Source organism: Trichoderma evansii (genome assembly GCF_050947405.1).
Source record: "Trichoderma evansii strain SZMC 28006 chromosome Unknown GGI43scaffold_24, whole genome shotgun sequence".
Classification (NCBI taxonomy): Eukaryota; Fungi; Ascomycota; class Sordariomycetes; order Hypocreales; family Hypocreaceae; genus Trichoderma; species Trichoderma evansii.
The window spans coordinates 361,546-386,257 of NW_028145182.1; the positions used below are offsets into that span (position 1 = coordinate 361,546).

Here is a 24,712-nt window from a genome sequence, read left to right on the forward strand (position 1 = left end):
ATTAGCATTTACCTGCTTCTTTAATGACAATCTCTCCTATAACCACAACGTCTTGCAATTATCAGTTATAATAAGAGAGAAAAGAGACAAGAGAGAATCGAAACTCAACCCCTTCCGTAGACAGATCCTTCAACTCCCTAGACCGCATGGGTTGCCAGCCCCGACGGCGGCCACCCGCATGCTCGCTTTGCCGGATCCGAAAGTTGCGTTGCAACCGTCAGTCGCCGTGCTCCAATTGCTCGATCCGTGGAATCTCTTGTAACCGCGATGGCCCTCGCAGTGGGCCAAAACTGCTCTATGACAATGGGTCTCAAGAAGCACTCAATCGGAACCACTTGGCGCCGTCTTCATTGGCGTCGACTCAGCTGCAGCTCATCACGGCGGATGTACTAGATATTCAAAATAACTGCGCTAACCAGAAATTACTAGTAAGCTCTTCTGACTTTTGGATGGTTGACAAGGGTTCATCAAGGCTGAATAAAGACTTGTGGTTCTGTAGGATTCGTTGGCGCCAAGTCCCTTCACTCTCCGCACTCGTTCTATTCGCACCATCACCAAGCCGTCTTATTTCGTGCAGAATCCCGATACTTCTCCAACCTTGTATGAAGAGATTAGCGTCATTAAATGCATATGTCTCCCTTTACGAGAGGATGCTCACATCCTATTGGAGAAATTCATCGATGATGTCCTTCACTTTCACCACATCTTTCATACACCTTCTCTACCATCCATTGTGGATCAATTCTATGATACCGTGGAGCAAGATGAAAATGTCGACTTGGGCCAGTTAATGCTTATTCTGGCGATATGTTGCAGTACTACTCACACATGGACTCGTTATGACAACAACAAGGGTTTATTTGACTGCGCAGAAGATGCAAACTCACAGACTTCAGGATGGCTTAAGACAGCCCTGGACATTATTCACCATATACACTTAGCGACACATGCATCATTGACATGCATACAAGGTATTGTGGTGGTTTTTTTCATGCTGTGTAGCTTAGAAGGCATCTCGCCGAGGGCTCGAGTACTCCACACTCAATCAGTTGCGATGGCCCAAACGATTGGGCTCCATGCTATCGATTCTCCAAACGCCAGTATCCATCTAGATTGGCTCAATAATTCTCATATTCTGGCGGAAGTTGGGCGTAGGACATGGTGGAACCTCACAGATACAGACTGGTGAGCCCTCTCTATATGTATCTATTGGGTTGCGACTCCTGCTGATGACTTTGTAATAGGATGATTTCGAGATTATCAGTCCCCCAGGGAGGTTCCCCTGTTATACAGGCGAGCCAGATGGCGGTACGATGGCCTTGTAACGCAAACGACGAAGATATTGTCGACGGACAAGAAATTGTTGATCGCCCACTTGAGGAGGCAACATCCGTCTCATATCTTCTCGAACGTACTCGTCTTGCAATGCTCTTTTATAATCTCGGAGACTTTGATAAACCCATCAATTCCACCTCGGAAGAAGCAGAGTATCTGAAAGTCATGGAAGCAGACATGAAGTTGCGGCAGTTTATGAGAGAACTACCCCCATTTTTCCGTCTCGAAAATAGCGACTATGTTTCCAAATTGCCTAATCGGGATACTCGGCATTCATCAAATATTATATCTCAAAGATACTTGCTCAACATGATATTTTACGGGCAAATTTGCAAAATTCACTTACCATACATGGCGCGAGGCACAGTGAACCCCGGCTTTGCATACTCCCACGATTCTTGCCTGAAAGCAGCACAGCAAATCATCTGCATAGAACACCAAATGAGAGCTGAAAACTCAACATTCATTTTATTCCGCCAGCGCATGAATATCAAGTTTCGTAGCATCTTCATGGCATGCGTAGTCTTTGTTCTGGATGGATGTCTAGCCAATAGTGTCGAGGGCGGGACAATGGAAACCGACGCAACAATGACCGACGCATGGAAGCTTTTGCATGAAGCAAAAGGACCAATGGCATCCGAGCTGCTACAGCTCTCTATAGAGATTTTGAAAAAGTACAAAGCGACGCATCCTGCTTTGGAAATGATTAAGAAGGAGAAACTCAGCGAGGAAACTTCATCAATGATAGAAGAGAGCCTAATGGATATAGAAGATGCTGGGAACAGCAACAGACAGGATGAATCGGAGCCCATCCAAGGAGGAATCGAAATGGACGATGCTGGCTTGGAGAAGTTGTGGCTGGCGCTTCGAGGTCGCGGGAGAGAATGGAGTGATTTATTTTACGGATTTGGTCCCCTCCATGTATAAAGCGAGGGGAGCAGTAAGTTAGGATAAGACCACAGAATGTGTATACACATATACATTCAATAAACGCATTTTTAAACGAATACATACAACTACAATTGTTCACTACAGCTCGGACAACAAAGCTGCAACGAAGCACAACCAGGCCGGTACATCAGTTGTCAGCGTCCTCACTGTGTGTAGCTTAATCCAGCCAGCCATTTCCCCTTGAGCCAGTTCGGGATTGGCCAGAATACGGTCCATGAACCCGAGCACCTATAGAAATCATGAGATAATTATTCCTATGGAATATTGTTGCCAGAAACAGCATCACGTACCGAATTTCCAAATCCGAAATGGATAAGCGTAAACATAAGTCCTGCAATCGCCCACCGCGAGGCTGTCTTCGCCTTGGCCTGACCCTCTGTTGTCCCCGAAAGATCCCGAGTGCGAGCTGATCGAATTCCTGATGCAATGGTAATTGCACTGAGAGATGTGATTCCAATGAAACCTGGCTTGAAAAAGTCCTTGAACCAGACGGCAATTGCAGGGCCTGGATATGCGACGTTTGTGAAAGGGATAACTGTTATCCAGGCGCCAAGAGCCATGCCCACATTGAGAGACGTTGACACAACTGGAATTAACGATGATGGGATCCTACGACCCGTAGATGAATTTTTCGCCGTGCTAGATGCCATTGTGATATAATAGAACAAAGAAACACTGGATATTCTTATTAGTGCTGATTGTACATAGCTTGAAGAGCGAGATGGTAGCTTATTTATACTCGCGCGCGGGAACCCAAGTGGGAACGGCGTATTAGTTTAGTGATAGGCTATATCGGGGAACCTCCCGTTTAGCGGCCAACAGCGAATCTCACTCAATTCATCGTGGATACTATGCATACAGCCCGGAGCTATTGACCTGTTTGGATCATCCCGATAGAGGTAAAACTGGCGACAAAGATGAGAGCGTTTCCACAGATTAGATTATATGTAAGCATAGAGCATCTTTTGTAACTCAATGCTCCTCGATAGGCTAGCTCAATCTAGTTTAACATCATCTTTGAAGAAAGAGCATCTGCATGAAAACACTGCTTAGTCAATCCGACAAGGGTATTTAGGAGTTGGTACCTTGGGTATGTCAGATAATAATACTATCATTTTCCATATTTGGTCTTTGCATACTAATCACAAACTGTTCCTCCACTTCATTCGTGTTCTCTAGATTTAAACTAAATTAACAATTTGTGTCTAACTATACTGTTATATACTTGAGCAGTTAACCTCGGTCGTTAATGCAAGTTCAATTGAAAGAGGAATAGCTCGTTATAAATGATTAAACATCATATACTAAGTGCTTGTAAAGAAGACTACTCAAAACCTCGATATCAAAACCGATTTACAATATATTCAGTTTTATACAGCCTCATATTATTCTCTCACCTAATTTTGCTTCTCATTTTGCTCCTGTAGCCCTATCTTACTTCTGCACATAAATTTAGCACACGTGATATCTTATATGCATGCATTCCATCATCTCACATAAGGCGCCTAACCTGCCACTGAACTTCCATTGGCGACCGCAAGACATTTCGGGCCGCTAGGGATACTGTACAGCAAATCCATATTCTACCCTGATTAAGGGCTTTGCCTTGCAAACATCATCATCAGCAATTCATCAGACAATCAACATGCAGCAGCTACGATGGCTCATTGGCATGAGCAGAAACGACTCAGCGAAGTCAAAGATGCGACAGAGCTCTATTGGATATGGCACCATTTCTCTATCTACAACTTGCCCTCGAGATAGCGATACTTTTATCCTAACGTTGGATTCGCCAGGCTTGGACGGTCCAACACCAACAGCGGGTGCTTTTGACGATGTTTATTCAACTGCATCTTCCGAAGAAACAGATGTAGCCCTCGATCATAACATTGGCGCCAATGCTGTCTATGACCCAATGGCATATCCCCGCAATCGAAGCTGTCTGAAAGCTCTCCGGACGACAGATCCCCGCGAGGATAAGGAGCGCATTGAAAAGTCCAACAGCAACTTTTTCCGTGACTCATGCTTATGGATTCTGGATAATATCGAATTCAAGCAATGGCATAGTCATCCAAGAGACAATCTGCTGTGGATAAAAGGCGATCCTGGAAAAGGCAAGACCATGTTGCTATGCAATATCATCGACGAATTGAACTCCATGATAGAATCGAAACACCAAGAAGCTTACACACTATCTTATTTTTTCTGCCAGGCTTCAGATTTGCGCACCAATAATGCTGCAGCCGTACTGCGCGGTCTAAACCACATGCTGGCTGATCGTCAGCCTATACTTCTATCACATGCGCGAAGTAGATACGACCAAGTTGGAGATCAGCTCTTCACGAATGGGACTTCATTGGGGGCTTTGTCCAAGATCCTTTCTAAAATCGTACGAGACAGGCGTCTGAATGATACCTACGTTATCATTGATGCACTGGATGAGTGTACGAAAGACCGAGATTTGCTTATTGACCTTATTGCTCAGCTATCAGCAGAGAATTCGAAGATCAAATGGCTCGTTTCCAGCCGCAACTTGCGAGATATAGAGGAAGGCTTTGCCATGGCCCAGAAATTGGAAATATCTCTCGAGCTAAACGATAGGTCCATTTCTACAGCTCTTGGGATGTATATCCAGCATAAAGTTGTCGAATTAGCGAGAGTGAAAGGCTACAACGAAGAGATACAAGATGCGATTAATCACTATTTATATGCCAACGCAAGGAGTTCTTTCCTCTGGGTGGCCTTGGTTTGCCAAGATCTTGCCAAGATCCCCATACAATTGAATGTTCTCTTAAAGCTCACTGAGTTTCCGGCTGGGCTCGACGCATTGTACACCCATATGCTAAATCAGATCTGCGGTTCAGATATATCCAATATCTGTTTACATATCTTAGCCGTCATGTCAGTTGTATACCGGCCAATCACAATTGATGAGTTGTCATCCTTTGCCCATGTACCTGATAGTGCGCTGGATGAGGAAATTTTGATACAGGCCATAGGGCTCTGCAGCTCGTTTCTAACCATTCATGAACGAACCATTTTATTCGTTCATCAATCTACGAAAGATTTTTTGATTGGAAAGGCAGCGAAAACAGTGTTTGCGTCCGGGATGGAGCACAAACACTATATCATCTTCTCACAATCCCTTCAAGTTTTGTCAAAAACACTGCGACGTGATATCTACGGCCTTGACGCCCCCGGATATCCAATCGACCAAGTAAAACGGCCTGACCCAGACCCACTGGCAGCGGCGAGATACTCGTGCGTGTATTGGGTTAAACACCTTGTGAACTCCATACAGCTTGTCAGACAACATGGTGATCTCCATGACGGCAGCACGGTGGACACATTTTTGAGAACAAAATACCTATACTGGCTTGAATCTCTGAGTCTTGTTAACAGCTTATCTGAGGGAGTGCTCTCAATATCTAAGCTGCAACATTTACTCCAAAAGATGGCCAACGCGCCCAATTATCTAACAATTCGGTCTGAAAATACCTATGAAAATCAGAGTCAGTTGGCAGATTTAGTACGACATGCGTACTGGTTTATTAAAGACCACATGGTATCGATCCAAAGCAGCCCACTCCAGGCATATACTTCAGCGCTCGTCTTTGGTCCGGCCGATAGCCTCATAAATGAACTTTTTAGGCATGAGGAACCGGAATGGATCGTTACGAAACCAAATATGGGCGATGAGGAATGGATCCCGGGCGTACAAACACTGGAAGGGCATGACGAACAAATTTACAGTATGGTCTTCTCACCAGATGGCGTATGGCTCGCATCAGTATCAGTTGATGGCACTGTCCAAATCTGGAATCTCGAAACCGGCCATTGTCTGCAAAGGCTCAACGTTCACAGAAATTCTGTCTATTCCGTTACCTTTTTGCCAAATAACATCACTTTAATCATCTCAGGAATGGGAGATAATTCCATTCAGGTCTGGGATACAGTTACAAACCATGTGCTGCAAACTCTCAAGGGCCATAGTGATACCATTAGTGCCATTGACTTTTCACCGAATAACTACAACTTACTCGCGTCTGGATCGTGGGATCGTACTATCAAGATCTGGGATCTAGCAACAAGCAGTTGCCTACAGACTCTTGAGGGCCATGATGGCGATGTCTGCACTGTCGCTTTCTCGCCGGATGGCGTGCGGCTTGCATCGGGTTCATCTGATCGCACTATCAAGATCTGGGATCCAGTAAATGGCATCTGTCTGCAAGTGCTCTATCGGCATAATGTAGCCTCTACGGCCATTACCTTTACACCCGATGGAACCAAGCTTGTATCAGCGCTAAGCAATGATGGTGTCGCAATCTGGGACTTGGCAACAGGCCAATGCCTACATACAGTATTTGTTGGCACTCCACTTCGAAAACTAAGTTTTGACGTGACTGGCTCCTTTCTTCATACGGATAGGGGGACGGTTAGTCTTGATTTTCTATCAAGTCAGGCAACCAGCTTAGAGTCATATATGCAAGGCTATTGGATAAGTAAAGACAATGAGTGGATCAAGGAGAACTCAGAGAATCTGCTGTGGTTACCACCCGATCATCGGAGTTCTAGTTCTGTTGTGTTGCGAGCATCGTCGATGTCATTGATTGCTCTTGGCTCATGGTCAGGGCGTATACTGATATTACGACTCTTGGGCTCAAGGGGCTCTACACACTTGGCCGAATAGTATTCAGAATTTGGAGGGATTACCATTTTTTATAGTATCTTTTGCCTCTTTAGATTAACTGAAGCATAGAGTTATATATGTTTATATATTCAATAACACCCCAAGGAAAAGACAAAAAAGAAATGCAGATTGCTTCTCCTCGTCCAATGTCGCGTAAGTTAGTAGCCACCATGTCATCAAATTATCCACCGTCTCGCAACAGAATAACAAATCATTTTCTGAGCGTATGTATTATGACAGCTTACTGATAGATCATGTTGCTCAATTTTGGTATGGATATAGCATGTACTGCGCCAAGGGCATCAACAATACTGTGCTACGCACTGTATTTTAGTCAAAGAGAATGTCTCTACGCATAATAAAACCGCCCCACAGATACCAAGCACCTAAGCACGTCTACTTGAACCACAGTGCTAGAATCGCCCAGAAGCTTCTAGTACCCGCTGGTATCTTGTAGGCGCTGCCAGCGGTTTCGCGTCAACGCATGATTCATCGTGCAGAGTCTCGATCACATCACATTGACTTTAATCTCACTTTACCCATAGTCAAGCGATGATGGAAACGTCACAATCGGGTGACTTTAACCTCAGTGCTATTCTAGAAATGTCTAGGCCACTCAAGCCAGAGAATTTTCGCGAACCTTGGAGAGAAATCTCCGGATACAGCTCTTCAAGTATAAAGAAGTCATTCGCAAACTCCTGAAGTTCGACTCTTTTCTCATCATCAGCATCACAACAATCAAAGCAATACAACAACTTCTCATGCAAAACTGCAAAGCACCTCTTCGCAACATACTTTCTCGCAACAGTCGCACTCTTAAGCCATCTTCTTTAAGACCACTCACAACCACACCAACTCGCAAAATGTCTCTCTTCCAGCGCAACTTTTACTCTCCCGAGGCTTCCTTCACTCCTCTCTTCCGGCTCCTCGAGGACTTTGACCAGTACTCTCGACAAGGCAATGACACCACTCAAGGTGGTCGCCGCACTGGTCTCGCCCACTGGCAACCCAAGTTCGACGTGCGCGAGACTGACTCTGCCTATGAGCTCCATGGCGAACTGCCCGGCATGAGCAAGGAAAATGTGAGCATCGAGTTTACAGATTCTCAGACCCTGCTTGTCAAGGGCAAAGTCGAGAGGACCTACACCTCTGGCACTCCTCCCGCCGGCGCCCTGGAGGGCAACTCCACCGGCGGCGCCATCACTGATGGCAAGGAAAAGTCATCTTCTCACAAGACAACCGTCGAGGACGCAACTGAAGACGGCACCCCTGCTCCCGCTAAAGAAGGCGAGGGCGAAGTCGCAAAGATTTCTGAGGAGCAGAAGCCAGCCGACTCTGCCAAGTACTGGCTCACTGAGCGCAGCGTTGGCGAATTTTCGCGAACCTTTAGCTTCCCTACTCGCATCAACCAGGACGATGTCTCAGCCAATTTCAAGGACGGCATCCTGAGCATCGCTGTTCCCAAGGCTGCTAAGCACGAGCCTCGACGCATTACTGTCAACTAAATACTTCATTAAGAAGCAAAACATTCTATTTGATAACAAAATTTGATGATGAGCTGTATATGCTGGGCGTTTTTTGGAGTTGAATTAACAACCGACAAAGGCGGTGGAAGATAATGACCACTCATTTAAGTATTGCAGTGATGATTACATATAGTTTATTAATCAATAAATACACTTTCATTAAACCATATACTAATTTGCATATTTCTGTGAAACATAAAGCGTAAATTCTACAACATTTGATTGTATTGCCAGCATATGATAACTGGTTTCCCGTTTTCTGTATAGACCAAGACTTGAGAGGGGTACTGGTGCCAACAGATCATATATATAAAGATTCCCTATTAAGCTATCGGATAAAAGTCAGTCTATATGATAACTTAGATAACTGTTACCAGCTCATACGCATCTATGTCACTTGCATCTTATTACCTTTTGCGTCATTAAATAAAGAAAACGAATTTCCTATGAGAGGGTGTATACCTATCCCTCTCTCTGTGCGGGAGCAGATTGAAGGTATACACTTGGAACCCCATAGCAACTGCTGATAAATCTCTGGGTGCCAGTGTTTGGTGCTCTCTAGATAAGCGATTCTAATACATTGCCATTCATTGCATTATTTTGAATACAAAGTTATCCCAAATATATCATTCACACTACACTGCGCATTATTTTTGGTGATATGTCTGCTATAAGTGGTTATGAATGAAGCTGAGGGGTAACAGCCACTGGTGATGGAGACACCTAAGCTGCATCTTGCACCTGGTATCCCTGTATCCTAGTAGTACAAATAACCCTGCATCGATATTCTATAGTCTACAAAGATAAATCGTGGCTGAGCAGCCAACACCAACTACAAGGTAGTAACGTCAAGCTGGACATGGGCTGCATAGATGCTTGGACATACTAATTACTATGCATAATTTTGCGTCATTGCGTTGCATAAGAATGCTCAAATTCAACAGAGCATCACAGCAAATCATCCCAAGGTAAAAGCAGCAGTGATGCCTCGCACCAAGTACTGCTAGCAATGTCTATGCCACTCTCGTGAGAACCCTGATGGCCCAGGTCCAGCTTGATTTTTCAGCAACGGTCCCTAGGATGGCGTGTGGGGACGCGCTAGCTCAGCCATGGCGAATCAGGGCGCAGGTAATTTGAGAGCGCCCGTCATCGGTAGCCTCTTGCCTCGCCTGAAGGGCCAAAAAGGGACATACACCCGCCTCCCCATTTGCTTTACGACGGTTGGACCCCATGACTCGCATCACGATACCACGCTCTGCAGCTGCTATTTGGCGCAGACGTGGCCATCCAGCGAATGCAGAGATTAAGAAAAGTAGAGAAAAATTATCTGCTATACTGTGCAGAAGGTATATTATAGGAGAGTGAAAGGTTTTTAACTTTCTTGATTTGATGCTGCCCCCTTTCCTGCTCTTTCTGCAGCATCGGATCAAGCACGCCGATTCAGCCTCGCTATACTCGATAGTACTGATGGCTGTAGTAAGCGTATAGTATACGCACATAATATACTACCATGGAATCAAGTGCATAATTATCATTGACCCCCGGAAGAAGGTGCTAAACGAAGAAGATATTTGGTGGAGCTTCGCCGGGCGTAGAGTCCAGGACGGTGGCCATCAAGGTTCTCATCACGTCTTGACGTATGCGGGGCCGAAAAATGAGCAGCCTTTTCTGCCTCCCACAGCCCCAAAGTCGATTCGCTCCTCATTTTGCACCCAATCCACGTACCAAATCCCAAGAAACTATTCCTTACACGCCCTTTGCATAGTCTGCACTGCATTCTGTACGACATTGCCGTGAAGCTCAGATTAAGCTTGTTTGATCCCCACAATACCGTTTTTCCCCTTAATTGCGATTCCTCTGGAAGCTGGTCAAATCTATTCTCCGACTGGTGTGACTCGAATCCGGCTTCCAATTGTCGACAAGAGAAAGGAACAAGCACTAAATACTTTGCCAATACGAAAAGGACTCAGCGGAATCTTTCCAACGAAACATCGACCAGTGTTGTCCGGTTACCGAGCCGTGTTTCTCCCTTGAGCGCTGCAGCATCGTCGTTCTTGCCTATCCCTTGCATCTAGACTGGCGAAACTCTGCTATATCTGCATAGCGTTTGAGCATTTTTCAGTCGTTCGACCTTTTTCGAGCATCTAATCTTACTCTTCATTCTACCTTCAAAGCATTCAACAGAATATCGCCTACAACGCCTCTCAACGGCAACATCCCCTTGCGAACTGTCGTTGAGCGCGTCTGCTTCGGCCAAGCTTTGCAGCGGGATTCCTTTTATAGAGATAGAGGCATTCATCGTCTCTTCTCCCTCACATCTGGCACATTTTTACCATAGCCTTGTCTCGACTATTTATGCCTTGAAAGAGTGTACAATCATCAGTGGGCATTTTCGGCTCACTCGGCGTCTCTGGCCTACAAAGTAGCCATATCGAGGAAGACTACACGTTAATTTTGCAACTACTTTGACAACAAACACACTCACATCATGGCAGACGCATTGGATAACTGCAATGGAGAAGTTGTCGACCTCCAAAACCGCGGGCTGCGTATTGGCGCCATTTTCATCGTCATGGCGGCTGCAGTGTTTGGCGCATTCGCACCAATCCTCCTCGCTCGACAGCAAAAGATGCACGTACCCAAATTCACATTCTTCATCTGCAAATATGTCGGTACTGGCGTGATTATCGCGACCGCATGGATGCATCTATTGGACCCAGCAATAGACAATCTGTCAGACCCCTGCCTTGCTCCTCGGTTAGGAGACTACCCTTGGGCTCTGTGCATCAGCTTGATGACAGTCATGGTCATGTTCTTTGTTGAGCTCCTTGCTGCAAGAATCGGAGGTGATGAAGATGAACATAGCCACTCAATTGGCTCTGACAGCGATTCCGATCCGGCTATCAAAACAATGGTTCGCAAGAAATCGACCGAAAAGGAAGCCATCGCAGAAGCTTGCCCTCACGATCTTGAGAAAGGTGTCCTACGTGGGCCAGATCCAACAACCATTCCCGGCCTTCCCGACGATGTGAGCTATCCTCCTGGAGGAGAGGCCCACCTTGCCCATGGCCATGAGCATGAAGACAGCGACTCACATGGTGGCCTGGCGGGTCAACTCACAGCCATCTTCATTCTCGAGTTTGGTGTTGTTTTCCACAGCGTGTTCATTGGTCTCACGCTCGGTACCACGGACGACCTCGTCGTTCTACTCGTCGTACTAGTGTTCCATCAAATGTTCGAGGGCCTCGGTCTGGGATCACGACTGGCAACAGCCCCCTGGCCAAAGAATAAATGGTGGCTACCATACGTACTCGGCTTCGCATTTGCCATCGCAACCCCAATTGGAACGGCCGCTGGAATAGGCGCGAGACCCAACAACGCCAATACTCAGAAGCTTGTTAACGGCATCTTCGATTCCATCAGCGCCGGCATTCTCATGTACACGGGCCTGGTTGAGCTCTTGGCACATGAATTCATGTTCAACCCTCACATGCGAAGAGCACCGTTGAAGATTCAGCTGTTTGCTTTTGGCTGCGTAGCATTTGGAGTGGCCATCATGTCTCTACTAGCGAAATGGGCGTAACGGGGAAAACTGGTTTTTTTGATTATTGTGATTTGTCTTTTCGTTATGATTTGCATGATACTTATATCGGGCATTGCATTTGGATGGTTGGGTTTACTCAAAAGCGCGTCGGTCACTGCATTTTGGGCTGGGCAAGACTAAAAGTAGACATTACTGTATTATAGACTTTTCAATTATGATACGCATTTGGACTGCCAAGGAGCTACCTATGATACTTGTGATTCGATACTTGACTCAGTTCCATGCTTAATTGCTCTGCTTTGTTTTAGCGCCATCTCGCGTACCCACATACAGCTCAAAATGTAAATCATTTAGCCGACATAATTCCGCTCGCCTTAGATTCATTGACTCTTAGTCATCACAGCACAAAGCACTAGTGCAAATTTCACTCAAGTGCGCTAGGGTCGCAAGCCCTAGTTAGCGCCAGATTCACAGTTTGTTGTCCCGCGTTCAATCTAGACGAACTTTTCTCTGACCTTCAAGCCCAGTCAATTACCCACCAGCTTCACCGTTCTCCCCCAAACCACCCATCCAACACCGTTAAAATGGCCGGCGGAATCACCGTTCGCGATGTCGATGTAGGTCTACCCTGAAAAAAATGAAAAAAATGAATCTTTAGGATTTCCCCCCACGAACGACCTTCCTCGACGATCTCGCAACTTGGCCCCGAAGAAGAATAAAAAGAAACAAAAAATATCATCGACGCCTCCGATACTGCGATGTTGTGGTCGGCGCCGCAGAGCCACAGCGGCTTGAGTTGAGAAATACCAGCTGTCTGAGCCTCGGACCGGCGACATACATACTGTGAACGAGTGTGGAATGTAGAGATATATATAAAGAAAAATTCTTTGAGGGATCTAGGAGCAGGCGCGAGGGAGTCGCAAGACTTCTGACGACGGAATAATTGCTAATGGGATCTTTTGTAATCAGGCGCAAAAGTTCATCACTGCCTATGCTGCTTTCTTGAAGCGTCAGGGCAAGCTGCCCATCCCCGGTATGTTTTTAACCCATGATAGCCTCTCCTGATACAACTGTTTTCTAACATGCTTCTCTCAGGTTGGGTTGACACCGTCAAGACTGGTCCCGCCAAGGAGCTCCCTCCCCAGGACATTGACTGGTTCTACGTCCGCGCCGCCTCCGTCGCCCGCCACGTCTACCTCCGCAAGACCGTCGGTGTTGGCCGTCTCCGCAAGGTCCACGGCACTGCCAAGAACCGTGGCAACCGCCCCTCTCACCACGTTGACGCCTCCGGCTCCGTCGACCGCAAGGTCCTCCAGTCCCTCGAGAAGATCGGCGTCGTTGAGCAGGACGAGGACAAGGGTGGCCGCCGCATCACCCAGTCCGGCCAGCGTGATTTGGACCGTATTGCCCAGACCACCGCTGAGGCCGAGGAGGAGGATGAGGAGTAAATTTTCCAATAAAAAAAGTTGAAACCTCTTTTAATTTCTTTTTTTCAATTGTCATGGATGGGCGGCATTTAAAATGGGCGTACGGTCTTCTAGTCTGAGATGTATGAACAAGATTCCCTCTGGTTTTTGGGCTTTCGGTTATCAAACTGGACGTGTCGCAGCCGTCTCTTCATGATCAATTTTGTGTTCCCTTGATATGTGACTGTATGAGCCAACGTAATTATCAGCCTGCAAGCTGTGATAAATGCTTGTGATATGCCGATAGATTCCCCCAAGGGAATATACAATTGGCTGCTTACTCCCTGTTATATACGGTGGTACAGTTCATGTCAAATTAATTTGCCAACTGAAAATTTCTGACATGCATGCCCAGTAGCTAGCTGTGTTTATTTGGGATATATATTGAAGATCTAAGACAAGTGAAATACACTTCAGTCATCTTAGTTCCATACCAGTACTTAAACCATCTCGATTTCATCGACACTGAGAGATGCGTTTCTAAATTATTCTACAGTAGTAGTATATAGCTGACCGTAGCCAAACATGCGAAGAAAAAAAATACACAAAAAGCTTTTGATGTAGGGTAGCGAGTAGACGTAATACGTGTGAGAGAGTAGTTTGGTATCAAAGAACTGTTTGTTACAAGTGAATACGGAAGACAGCAAGCAATTTTGCGAGAAGAAGAAATATGCGACTCAAAATTTATAGAAAATTGGAATTGAATTGTGCAGATCTATTTGGGTATTTAAATTCTTTCTCTCACTCATACCTTTAGCATCTGCCGAAAACAATACTGGCCCATGCCATGGTCTTGTCCTGCAAGATGATTACGTAAGTACCGCATTGGCTGTTTGGACTACAACACCACGTTCTATCTGCGTCAGCGTTCGTGATCTTTTCGTTTGCCTACATTTATCTTTTAGATATAGCAACAATCAATGTTTTTGGCTTCCAATTCGTTTCAAAGATATCTGCCAAAGATGTATGAATTCTCAGATGGCATTGTACCATCCAAACCCCTCTTTTGCCTCTATCGTCACCTAGAGTGTCTTTACATCACCCTGATACCGCTTGTGTTATACGAAGAATGGCACACACAATCGCCATTTTCCGAATATAGCCATTTATTAGCCACAAAGATTGAGCAAGACATCAATGTATTGTATCACATGCAGAATCGCAAAGAAGCTATTATTTGAGAGATGCTATCGTCGACTTTCTCTAAGCTCTGATTCCTACCAAAACATGGCCTCTTTGCTACGTGCAAAGAAAGGATATACCTTTCACCGCCTGCGCGGCTGTATCACCACGAGTCATTACACCTGCTGAGTACTCTCCAGTCGACGCCGACTTTTCAACAAAGGTGTTTCCAAGGAGCTGCCCAGCGTAGTCAACCTCCAGGGAGCTCTCCCGAACTTGGAGAGATATCTTTGGTGAGTACAAATTCCTCTTCATCACATGTGCGCTTAGCTCGCTAAACACTGCGCCTAGGAATCAAGAATCTAAGCAGAGCTGATCCGGCGTTAACAGCTTTGCGGCCAGCCTTGTGAATGATAACCTGCACTTAGCCTCAGCATCAACACCTCGCGTTATCGCCGGGCAGCAATAATGGAGGCTGCTGTCGAGGAGGAATCTCCCCAACCGAAAAATCTGCCAGAGTTTGATGTATCCTTTCGAGATACGCTACCATCGTTTTATTTCCACCATATCATCGACCCTATCGCTGCCACTCTCCGCGTTGAAGTACTGGGTCCCAATCTCGCGTATACCTTTCGACACGACCGCGCAAAAGAGAAGCGCATACCTGCTTCCGAAATCTTTAATCGACTGAATGGCAAGACTACAGGCTTTCTTGCGCTTCGAACCGATGCCGGCAAGAAACGGATCGTGCTGGCTTGGGCAGAGAGTGGACATGGAGCCAGCCGAAATGGCGATTTGCTCGATCCTGAGCCGAGCGTCCTTCCCAACGACGTGTGGGCACAAAGAGTGGTTTCCATGGGCAAGATTTTCGGTCTACAGATGAAACGCCCATATGACGGAAGAACCTCCCAAGTCATGGGTCGAGACATGTCTGGCATATTTCTGGGTGGCCACGTAGAGGTGAAGCTCGCGATACATGCCGTCTTCGTCCTGCTGAACAAGTTTGGCATCACGCAAGACCTGGAGAACGTTTCAATCAGACAACTCAAGAGACTGCGGGCCGCAAAATGGGAGGACGGCTCGAGGCCTGCCTTTGAGATTTACTTTTCGCGCAAGAACTGCCCCTTTTGCGGAAAATTCGTCAAGACGCTCCAGCAAGCTACGGGAATCAGGATTAAACTTATATGGAGAGATCGTCTCGTGAAAATCGTGTATAAAAAGAGAGAAATAGCCAAGGCGAATCCGAACCAGCCGCAAACGCAACAGCAATCGCAACCACAGGAGATTATTGACGATGATATGAACGACTACGTGACGATCATTTCGGAGATGACAGAGGAAGTTCGCGCTATTGACCTAATCGACCTCTCCCGCGACAATCGCTCCCCTACTGCTGAGATTATCAACCTCACAGGCGATAACCGCGATGATAGTACCGCCGGCAACTACAACAACGTGAGATCTACTCCCTCCGAACAAGAACCAAGTGGATTATTGCCCTCCGCAGCAGACGCCTACATCGACGGCTTGGCATATAGTGTCGGCCAAATCGAGCAGTGCCCTGCAGGCGCCCAAACCGCCATCCTGGAACTCGCCGAGAAATTCCACCAGCGAAGGAGAGAAGCAGCAGCAGCTGCAGAATCAGCTCGTGCCAACGTCAGCAAGCCTCTCCCTGCTACACCTCAGATAGCACCGCCAGATTGGGGCGGGGAGACTGCCGCTCTGCCGACTCCACCATCCAGCGGCGATAGATCAGACGGAGGGGCGTATAGAGACGAGATGAGAGCTTTATTCGACCGCAACGGGGCGAACAATTCTAGGATTGAAGCAGATGACTCGAGTCCGACTCGTCAACCAGCGGCTCGCATTCACTTTTACAACCCTACAGGTGCCAAAACAGAGACCGCCGCACCCGCCAACCAGCCTCAGGGCCTTAAAAGACCTTCTTTCTACATTGATCTTCCTTCTCGCCGAACCTCCAGCTCTCCTGATCCATTCTGAGCGCTCACTGGAGGATAGGATTTTCTCTCTCATTTTTCTCCAAACAAAGTGTGAAAGTTCTAGTGGTTATTTGCTATTGTTTTATGAGCTCAATTCTCATGTAAGAAGCTACTAAAAGCATCTTTTACTTTTTTATCTTCATATCCGGGCTTATTATTATACATGCCTTATTATTTACCACCAGCATATCTACATAGCAAAGTTTTACAAAATACATGCAGTATTTGATAATTTACTCTCTCTCTCCTGTGAATGCCATGCTCTAATTCCCATAATATGCCTTTGCAAAAATACCCAAAAATTAAGAAATGTCTCCAAAAAGTAAAATCACTCCCCAGCATCAAAGCAATCTCCCACTCAAACATCTTCTTTCGCCCTCTCCCTCACAACCCCCCTAAACGCCTCACCCAACGCCTCCACCACAACCTTCACATCCGGTGCCTTCAGTTCCTCCTCACCATCCCCTCTACTCCCAACCAACTTCTTCCCCCCAAGGCCCATCTTCCCCATCGTAGTAACGAATTTCACATCCTCTCCATGGCGGGGAGAGCCCTCCTTCGCAGACGGCGTTATAACCGTCGTGTCAAGCAGCGACTGCCACTGCGAGAGATAGACCCCCGGGCCGGAAGTCATGTATTTGTGAGAAGCATGTGATGCGGACGCAGTGGTGTTAATGACGGTTTGTAAGCGCCGCTGAGAGAGCTGCGTGACCGAATTGAGATACTGTGCGTGAGAATCGATGGCTTCGAGCACCTTGGCTTTGGTAGTCTCATCGTCAAGAGAAGCAAACAACTCATTGAGCTGCTCCTTCATACTCTTCTTCCTTTCATTTCCGCTGTCGTCGTTATCACCACCAACACCAGGATGAGGCTGCCGAAACCTCACAGACACATCCTTCGCCCACGTCCGAAAATCCTCCCACACCTCAGGACAATTCTTCGCAAAGTCATGAATCCATCTATACAGCAACCCGCGATTATTCCTCAACAACACCACATAATCCTCCACACTCGCCAACCTGCCCTCTTCCCCCTCATCCTCGTCCTTACCACCCTTCTTCCCCCCTTTCTTCGGCCTACTCGCGCGAATAAAATCCGTTATGAAGCCTTGCATCGCCTCGAGATAAAACCGCAAATCAACCCGCGAGTGCACACTCCGAATGATGGGCTCATACGCACCAACCATATCCTTCAGGGCATGTGTGAACAAATCCGGCGGCTGTCGACATAAAACCGACGTAATCGCATCGCGGTCATGCACCGACAGCAGCGCAGAATAATACTCCAAACACTGCGCGTGCTGAGCCTCCGTCAATGACGCCGCGAGCAGCGGATCCGAACCCTCAAGTATCGTCACGATAATCGACCTTGAGCTCTTCAAACTCTCATCTCTTGCAGCAACATGCTCACTCCTCGGCAACGAAACATATTGCCGTATCGCCTCGAGCATCTCATCCGTCGGCGCCGCATCGCCTTTACCCTTCTCGACCTTATCCGCGCTCTTTTTAAATTCCGACGCATCCCACGACAAGACAAGTGAAATAATCCTCTGCAGGAGATTCATTCCGTCGTCGGCATTGGCCGTCAGTCCAACCCAGTTAGTTAGACTCGTGACACTCAGCTTAGCCAGCATGAGGCGCATCATGCCGCTAATCATGGTGGCCGCATTGCCGATGCGCAGCGTTTGCTTGATCATTTTATAGGGAATCAGGCTGTTGATGTTCTCAATGAGCTTGAGGAGATACTGGCCTTCTGGTGAGAGTATAAAGATGTGATGGGCAAAAGTGGCCAGGCTATATATCGTCAGCAGGGCATCCATCATGACAACCCAAAGCAAAATAAACTCACTGTATAATGGCATAATCCAACGCAGCCTTCATCATCAGCGAATGACTCTCCACGTCCTCCGTCTCCTTGACATAGTCAAACATCTCCTCCACTAGACTCCCATACGCCCACTCCCGCCACGCATCCTCAAACGCCCTCGCCAAATCCTCAGCCTTGTCCTCATCATACGTTTCCTTCAGCTTCGTCTCCTTCTTCTCCTCAGATCCATCTCCTGTTTCTCTGTCCACCCCGCCCAGCAACCCCCTCGCCACCATCTCCATCACGCTGCTCGCCCCCGTCGCCAGCGTCTTCCTCGTCCCCATCGCCCCCTTGTCAAAACTCTCCGACAAATCAGCCTCTGCAAACCTCGCCAGCAACCCTTGCATCCTGACGTCCCAAAACTCCCTCGGTAGGTCTCTTATGCCGGGAAACGGCAGCACCAGCCTCGTTAGCAGCATCTGCAGCACCGGCGACGTCGATTCCACCGGTACATCACTGCTACTACTATCGCCATCATCGCTGTCATCACCATGCCTCGCCTTCTCCTCCTCAACAACATTCTTCCCCCTCCCGCCAAGCCAAAACGCCGACACCGGCGTCCTCGACCTCGTCGGCGTTCCCGGCCCTGACTTTGGCGTCCCTCCCACCGACGGCGTCTGCATCCCCGGGGCCTTCATCGTCCTCGCAAAGGGATATCCATAGCTCGTCACCGCATCTGGCGCCTTGAAGCCCTCAATCTCGCCATACGTCTCATGGTGCGTGAGAATGTCAAACAGCGCCCGCGTCTGAGCCTCGGTGAGTGCTGCGGTCGTCGTGACAGGTGCAGGGGACGGTGAAGGCGGTGCATCTGCTACCGCCTCTTTCGCATCCATCGCTTATGATATCTTCCTTGCTTCCTTTCTTACAGTTGCTCTTCTTCTCTTTCTTTTTCAAAAGGCACAGCTACTGTAAAGCCGACCCTATGGTTAAGGCAACAATTAAGCTTATTGCATCTTCCCAAGACTGGCGCTATTTCTCATGAATCGATATAAAAAATGCTCTGTCGAAAATGCACAAGGAAATATAGCAACAGGTCCAGTCAAGAGCCGCCTCTACAGATGACTTGCGAATGGCGGTCAATAAAAAAGAAAAAAACATGGAACAGACGGAAGAGGCGGTTCTACGAGTCTTCGTTGAGTAAGCCGCAGGTAACAAGCAACTCTTCGGTTACCTGTTCGGGCGCGCCACGGGCGAGGTTATTTGATCGGCAAAGCTCAAGAACCACCAAAAGACTTTCCAACCTCATGAATACGTCGTGCGCACTGAATTAGAGCCCGTTGCGGGCTAGCTTCGCGCCACCGAGATCATCCTCCATGGTCTTTATCGAGACCCACTTCAAGGTCAGCTTCCCGAGACGTCATATCCGTACTCAGTAGCTGTATTAAATGGTTGCAGCTCTGGCTGGTATCAACAAAGTACAAGCACAAGAATTATTACAATTACAAGACTTTTAATCTCATCAATTCAATTACTACAGCACTAATATATTACCACCATGGTATCAGGTAGGCTTACGCCAAAAAGGAGTGATGAGGATATCATAACAGGATATAATAGGTGGAGCATAGAGAAAAAGTAGAATAGCATATTCGGCCGTCCCTCAACATCATTAACTGCGTGGTCTTATAGCCACCACTGCTGTTCATTTCAAGACTTGCCAGATACAAGATAATTCAGATTCCAGACAAGCTGGAAACCACAAGAAGAAGAAGAAAAGTAAAACTAGATAAGGAAATAAGAATAAAATGAAAGAAGCAACATCATGTTTGTCCTAATGGGTATAGAATTTGCACATCTGCACTCCCAACTGATCGTTCACTGTCTTTTTTCTTCAACCTCGAAATAAGCCCACCGCTGCATCCCTAGTAAGCCGCGGGAACATGTCCGCCAAGAGGGCCACCGTTCGAGCTTTCGCCAGCCACGGCCACGCCTTTGCCATTGGCCAAGCCATTGACATTGCCATTTAGGTGGCTATTGACATTTCCATTTACGTTGCCATTTGTATGTCCACCGGTGACGGCATGGGCCTTTCTCTCGATTCGAGGCACGCTAGGAATGTCGGCGCTCTTCTTGGCCTCACCAATGGAAAAGACGGGGCTCTCCCACTTGTCACCCTTGGCAGCGAGTTCCTTGTATTCAGTAGCCTTGGAGCTGATGCCGCCAGGCAAGTGGATATCAGGGAAGATGCTGTCTTGTTTGGTCACGGCAATATTGACCTTCTTGTCTGAAACGAAAGCCTTTGCCTTCTCCTTGCCTTGGAGGATTCGCTTCTGAGTGGCATTGTAGTATCGCATGTAAATGTTGGGGGCCTCCTCGGGGTTCTCCTTGGTCTCTTCGAGAGCACGGTCGGCCTCCTGCTTGACCTGGTAGAGGAATTGGTCGGCCTGGTTGCACTGGTCCTTGATGGCCTTCTCGATTGCCTTTTGCAGTCCGGGGCGAATAGCCTTGAGTGCCAGTGGCTTGAAGAGGGAGAATAGGAGCTTGTGATTCGACTTCTTAACTTTGAGTTTCAGGCCCTGAACATTGACGTCTACCTTTTCCACCTTGAAAACGTGCTCAGCATCCTTCTTTTCTGGGGTAGATATCTTCAACCTGAAAGAGAAGCCGTCACCCGGGAGTACCATATCGAGCACTCCAGTATCGGTGATTGAAGGAAACCCGCTCTTGCGATTGATGTAATAGCTGACATCTCGGAGATCCATCTGAATACCAGTGACCTTGATATCCACGCTATTCTTGTGTTTGTTTGCAAACTTCTTGCGTCCCCATCGAAAATAATTGTCGCTGGCAACCTCGACAACGTTGGGCATGAAATTGTCGCTCTCGAGCACTAGATTTTCAATGACGGCATCGACTTGGGGGTCAGAGTACTCGATGCGTGGGATCGGCACATATGCAATGTTCTCGAAGATGGCAGGGATGATGACTTCTGTCAGATCCTTGACGAGATGAGGCTTGAATGCAGGCTTTCCGTGCTCGTCATTGCCCAAATCCTTGAAAAGCTTCTGGATGGCATGACCAAATGCCTTATTTTGAGGATCTTTGTCAAATTGATCCATAATAAATCTGACCTCGTCAATGACACGGTCGGTGTGGCTACGGTACTTCTCACGAAGCAAATATCGGCCCTTGTCGTAGAGTCGATTCCATTCGTCAGTAGACGCGTCCTCGAGAACATAACCTTGCTCCAGGAGGCATTTCCGGATGTAAGTATCGACCTGCTTGAACCAATCACTGAGCTCTCGGTCTTGATCAGCATCTTTGTAGATCTGGCGGATTGACTGCCACAAATCTTCGGTGGAGGTGCCATTGGCGAAGCGCTCAATCAAAGTGCGCAAATCTTCCTCGGCCGCAGAAAGCCCAGTTCGAACGTCTTTGGCAGAGTCAGCAGAACCTCTTCCAAGATTACGCCCATGGCGACCATATTCTTCGGCTAGCCGAAGAAGAGTCTGCACAGCCTGCATGTAATCGGGGTGCTGCTGGCATTCGAGCACGATCTTTTTGAGACGAAAGACAACCTGATCCCTGCGCTCTTGAGGCACCTTCTTCTTCAGGTACTCTTTGGTTCTGCGACGGTACTCTTCATTCCGCGCCTTGACCTTCTCCTGAGCCTCAGTGTCTAGATTTTGATCTAGCTTGTCATTCATCACTGCCTTGGCCGCGTCGGCAGAAGTGTTTTGGCTGAGCTGAGTAGTATCAATGGCACTGTCCCTCTGGGACAATGGTTCCACTGGAGGCAACACTCCTATTTGAGGCGCTCCTCCTGCTGGATGCACTGCTCCTACTTGAGGCGCTCCTCCTGCTGGATGCACTGCTCCTACTTGAGGCACCGCTCCCGCTTGAGGAGCTGTACCAGATTGGGTGACTGCTGCATCTCCTCCAAGGGCAGCAGCGGCGACGACATCTTGGGCATCTTTTTTGACATCTCCCTTGTAGAGCGTTCGCGCTTGGTTTTTGAAACCTTCTTTGGAGAGATCAGGCTTCTCATGCCATGTGTTGTCGGGAGCAGCTTCGTCCATCTGGCTGAGCTGTTCATCAGAGGGACGAATCTTGTTCGCAGCGTTCATAGCGCCGTCTCCAACCATGTCACGCAGTAGAATAGAGGCATCTTTGACTATAAAAATGGTCAGTATCAACGATTAATCGCCTGAGGTCAAAGGGGTAGTGAGGAAAAGACGGAAAGCAGGTCCACATACGCAGTTTTCGGAACTGGCCATTCGTGATAAGCAATGTGCCTAGAGTTCTCAACCCCTCAAGAGCATCATCTTTATCCCGTGCCGCAGCGTCCTTGGTCAATGGAGTGTTTGGGGACTTGACTCCCTTGGTATCGTATTGTGTAGTTTGCCAAATGAAGTCCTGAATCAAGTTGCCGTGATTCTTGGACAGCAGAAGCTGCTTTGCGAGCTTCACGACCTCTCTCGCATCCTCCACGAGCAGTTTTCCATCGTCGGAGAGCTTGCTGGAAGGGTTGCTGAGGGCTCTGGACTCTAGAAAGCTGTTCAAGGCAATGTCGATTTGTTCGTTCTACAAGCCTAAAGTCAGCAAAATGGTGCAAGAAACAACACTTTGGAGAAGTTGTTGTACATACAGAAGGGGTTTTGCCATTCTTGAATGCATTGAAAATGCCGTAGATCTGGAGCTTGCGGTTGATGTCATTCTCCTTCTGCTTGATGTCGACCGGTTTGTTGACATTAGCAGCCATGGTGAAAGGAGTCGCGATTCCTAGGCTTTATTTATTTCAAGGTGAATTCGGCGAAAAAAAGACAAACAAAATGGAACAAAAATAGGTGTCTGCAGTCGCGTGAGGGGCACCTAGAATTTGTGGTACGAATTAAAGACAAGCGGAAGAACAGCCAAGAAAAACAAAAAGGAAGAAACAATCGATATCAAGTGTTCTTTGGAGGTGTAGGTTGGAAATCGAAAAGCAGTAACTTTCGGGGTATCTCAGATATTACGGGTAGTTGATGGATTGAAGGGAGGAGAAATTCAGGGCAGGAGCTGCATGCGGCAAGAGAAGAGTTTATAAGGGCAAGTCGCAGCTGCCGTAGATTGAAACGAGCTGAACTGGTCTAGACTTGCTGCTCCTTCAACTGACCCTCAATTACATCAATTAGTTACATACTAGCTCTACTGCGTTGCTAGCGACCGCATCTAGAATCCAGAATTCACAAACAGCAGTCGCAGAGCTTGATGCTCATCCCAGGGGAGTGACGTTGAATCCGGGTAACAAGTACGTCATAGCGTTGGACAGTCTCAGGTGGCAGCGAATGGGGGGAGAAAGGGAGCTGTACTGTTCGTAGGGCGTGCTCTAAGCTAGCTTGTACCTTTCTTACCTTACCTAAGGTGTGCCTGTAGGCTTCGCAGGCTCAGTTAGGTCCCAAGTTGCTCTATTTTTTTTTTAAGGTGAATCGAAAGAATGAAGAGAGGTGTATACGCATTGAGGCATCGTCGGCCATCTGTCCAATGAGATAGAGGAGGAGCAATTGGTAGCTCAGGACAGGGGCGTGTGCTTTACGGCGCACAGACGATCTGCAGCCTAAAACAAAAGCCGGAAATTGCCCATGGTTACTAACATGTGCCGCTAACAGACATCATCTTCATATACCGACAAGTATTTTCTATTTCTCATTCTGCATTTATTTTTTTCTATTTTCTTCTATTGTGCGAAAACTCTATAACCTTCTCAATCGCATCATAGGCCTACAACGCATTGTTCCTGAAGCCCATACTTAAACTTTAACGCCCTGCTCAAAATATACGAGTATTGCTCCGCTAACTCTGTCGCTAGCACAGCCCGGGGAAATCCCCACCTTCATCTACCGCTGACCCGCTGTGGCGACGGCCAAGAAGGCACCCCATACTTAATGCACGACGACAGAGTGTAAGCGTCATCGATACCAAACAATGCCTGCAGCCCAGTCATGACGAATGGATTAGTTGGACAACTATCTAGCAAGGTGCAAAGATAAGCATCAATGACAAAATCATGATACCTCGGAGAGAAGAAAGGTTAGAATAACATGTGGCTGCGGGAGCGATCGCCACATGTATCGATGGCAGCCAACAGTAGCAGGTATTCTCTCATCTTTCGATTACAGAGTAGTAAATGAGTAGCCAGGTCGCATTTCACATGGCTGACCGGGTGACACGGCCAATTAATCACACTCGCATGAGCATGGAATGTGCCGGTTTATGTACCAAAACAGTATCTC

At 47.4% G+C, this 24,712-nt stretch overlaps 9 protein-coding genes across 9 annotated transcripts; 6 read left to right on the forward strand and 3 right to left on the reverse strand.

The window, feature by feature from the left end:
* Positions 1–27: 27 nt before the first annotated feature.
* GGI43DRAFT_209781 (uncharacterized protein) lies at positions 28–2,401 on the forward strand. Its single transcript, XM_083200184.1, has 3 exons — positions 28–428; positions 500–1,185; positions 1,245–2,401. The coding sequence occupies exons 1-3, from the start codon at positions 147–149 to the stop codon at positions 2,260–2,262; spliced, it is 1,986 nt and encodes a 661-aa protein (XP_083056901.1). The 5' UTR covers positions 28–146; the 3' UTR covers positions 2,263–2,401.
* Positions 2,314–3,325, reverse strand: GGI43DRAFT_209788 (uncharacterized protein). Its single transcript, XM_083200185.1, has 2 exons — positions 2,577–3,325; positions 2,314–2,514 (listed from the first exon to the last, which is right to left on the reverse strand). The coding sequence occupies exons 1-2, from the start codon at positions 2,934–2,936 to the stop codon at positions 2,365–2,367; spliced, it is 510 nt and encodes a 169-aa protein (XP_083056902.1). The 5' UTR covers positions 2,937–3,325; the 3' UTR covers positions 2,314–2,364.
* Positions 3,326–3,812: 487 nt separating this feature from the next.
* On the forward strand, positions 3,813–7,259 carry GGI43DRAFT_415083 (WD40 repeat domain-containing protein). The gene has a single exon (XM_083207116.1). The coding sequence runs from the start codon at positions 3,932–3,934 to the stop codon at positions 6,974–6,976; it is 3,045 nt and encodes a 1,014-aa protein (XP_083056903.1). The 5' UTR covers positions 3,813–3,931; the 3' UTR covers positions 6,977–7,259.
* A 211-nt stretch (positions 7,260–7,470) lies between these two features.
* Positions 7,471–8,669, forward strand: GGI43DRAFT_415085 (Hsp20/alpha crystallin family protein). Its single transcript, XM_083207117.1, has one exon. It carries the CDS (start codon positions 7,738–7,740, stop codon positions 8,479–8,481), a length of 744 nt encoding a protein of 247 aa, XP_083056904.1. The 5' UTR covers positions 7,471–7,737; the 3' UTR covers positions 8,482–8,669.
* Positions 8,670–9,582: 913 nt separating this feature from the next.
* GGI43DRAFT_425356 (Zinc/iron permease) lies at positions 9,583–12,085 on the forward strand (the record flags this gene model as incomplete). Its single annotated transcript, XM_083208500.1, has 2 exons — positions 9,583–9,589; positions 10,998–12,085. 2 exons carry the CDS (start codon positions 9,583–9,585, stop codon positions 12,083–12,085), a joined length of 1,095 nt encoding a protein of 364 aa, XP_083056905.1.
* Positions 12,086–12,519: 434 nt separating this feature from the next.
* GGI43DRAFT_415088 (40S ribosomal protein eS19) lies at positions 12,520–14,052 on the forward strand. The gene is made up of 3 exons (XM_083207118.1): positions 12,520–12,663; positions 13,016–13,079; positions 13,142–14,052. Exons 1-3 carry the CDS (start codon positions 12,631–12,633, stop codon positions 13,492–13,494), a joined length of 450 nt encoding a protein of 149 aa, XP_083056906.1. The 5' UTR covers positions 12,520–12,630; the 3' UTR covers positions 13,495–14,052.
* Positions 14,053–14,391: 339 nt separating this feature from the next.
* GGI43DRAFT_415089 (uncharacterized protein) lies at positions 14,392–17,051 on the forward strand. The gene is made up of 2 exons (XM_083207119.1): positions 14,392–14,927; positions 14,986–17,051. The coding sequence occupies exon 2, from the start codon at positions 15,103–15,105 to the stop codon at positions 16,633–16,635; it is 1,533 nt and encodes a 510-aa protein (XP_083056907.1). The 5' UTR covers positions 14,392–14,927; positions 14,986–15,102; the 3' UTR covers positions 16,636–17,051.
* GGI43DRAFT_209838 (uncharacterized protein) lies at positions 16,814–19,708 on the reverse strand. The gene is made up of 2 exons (XM_083200187.1): positions 18,483–19,708; positions 16,814–18,427 (listed from the first exon to the last, which is right to left on the reverse strand). Exons 1-2 carry the CDS (start codon positions 19,331–19,333, stop codon positions 16,993–16,995), a joined length of 2,286 nt encoding a protein of 761 aa, XP_083056908.1. The 5' UTR covers positions 19,334–19,708; the 3' UTR covers positions 16,814–16,992.
* Position 19,709: 1 nt separating this feature from the next.
* GGI43DRAFT_209837 (uncharacterized protein) lies at positions 19,710–23,536 on the reverse strand. The gene is made up of 3 exons (XM_083200186.1): positions 23,089–23,536; positions 22,697–23,024; positions 19,710–22,614 (listed from the first exon to the last, which is right to left on the reverse strand). The coding sequence occupies exons 1-3, from the start codon at positions 23,200–23,202 to the stop codon at positions 20,363–20,365; spliced, it is 2,694 nt and encodes an 897-aa protein (XP_083056909.1). The 5' UTR covers positions 23,203–23,536; the 3' UTR covers positions 19,710–20,362.
* Positions 23,537–24,712: the final 1,176 nt, after the last annotated feature.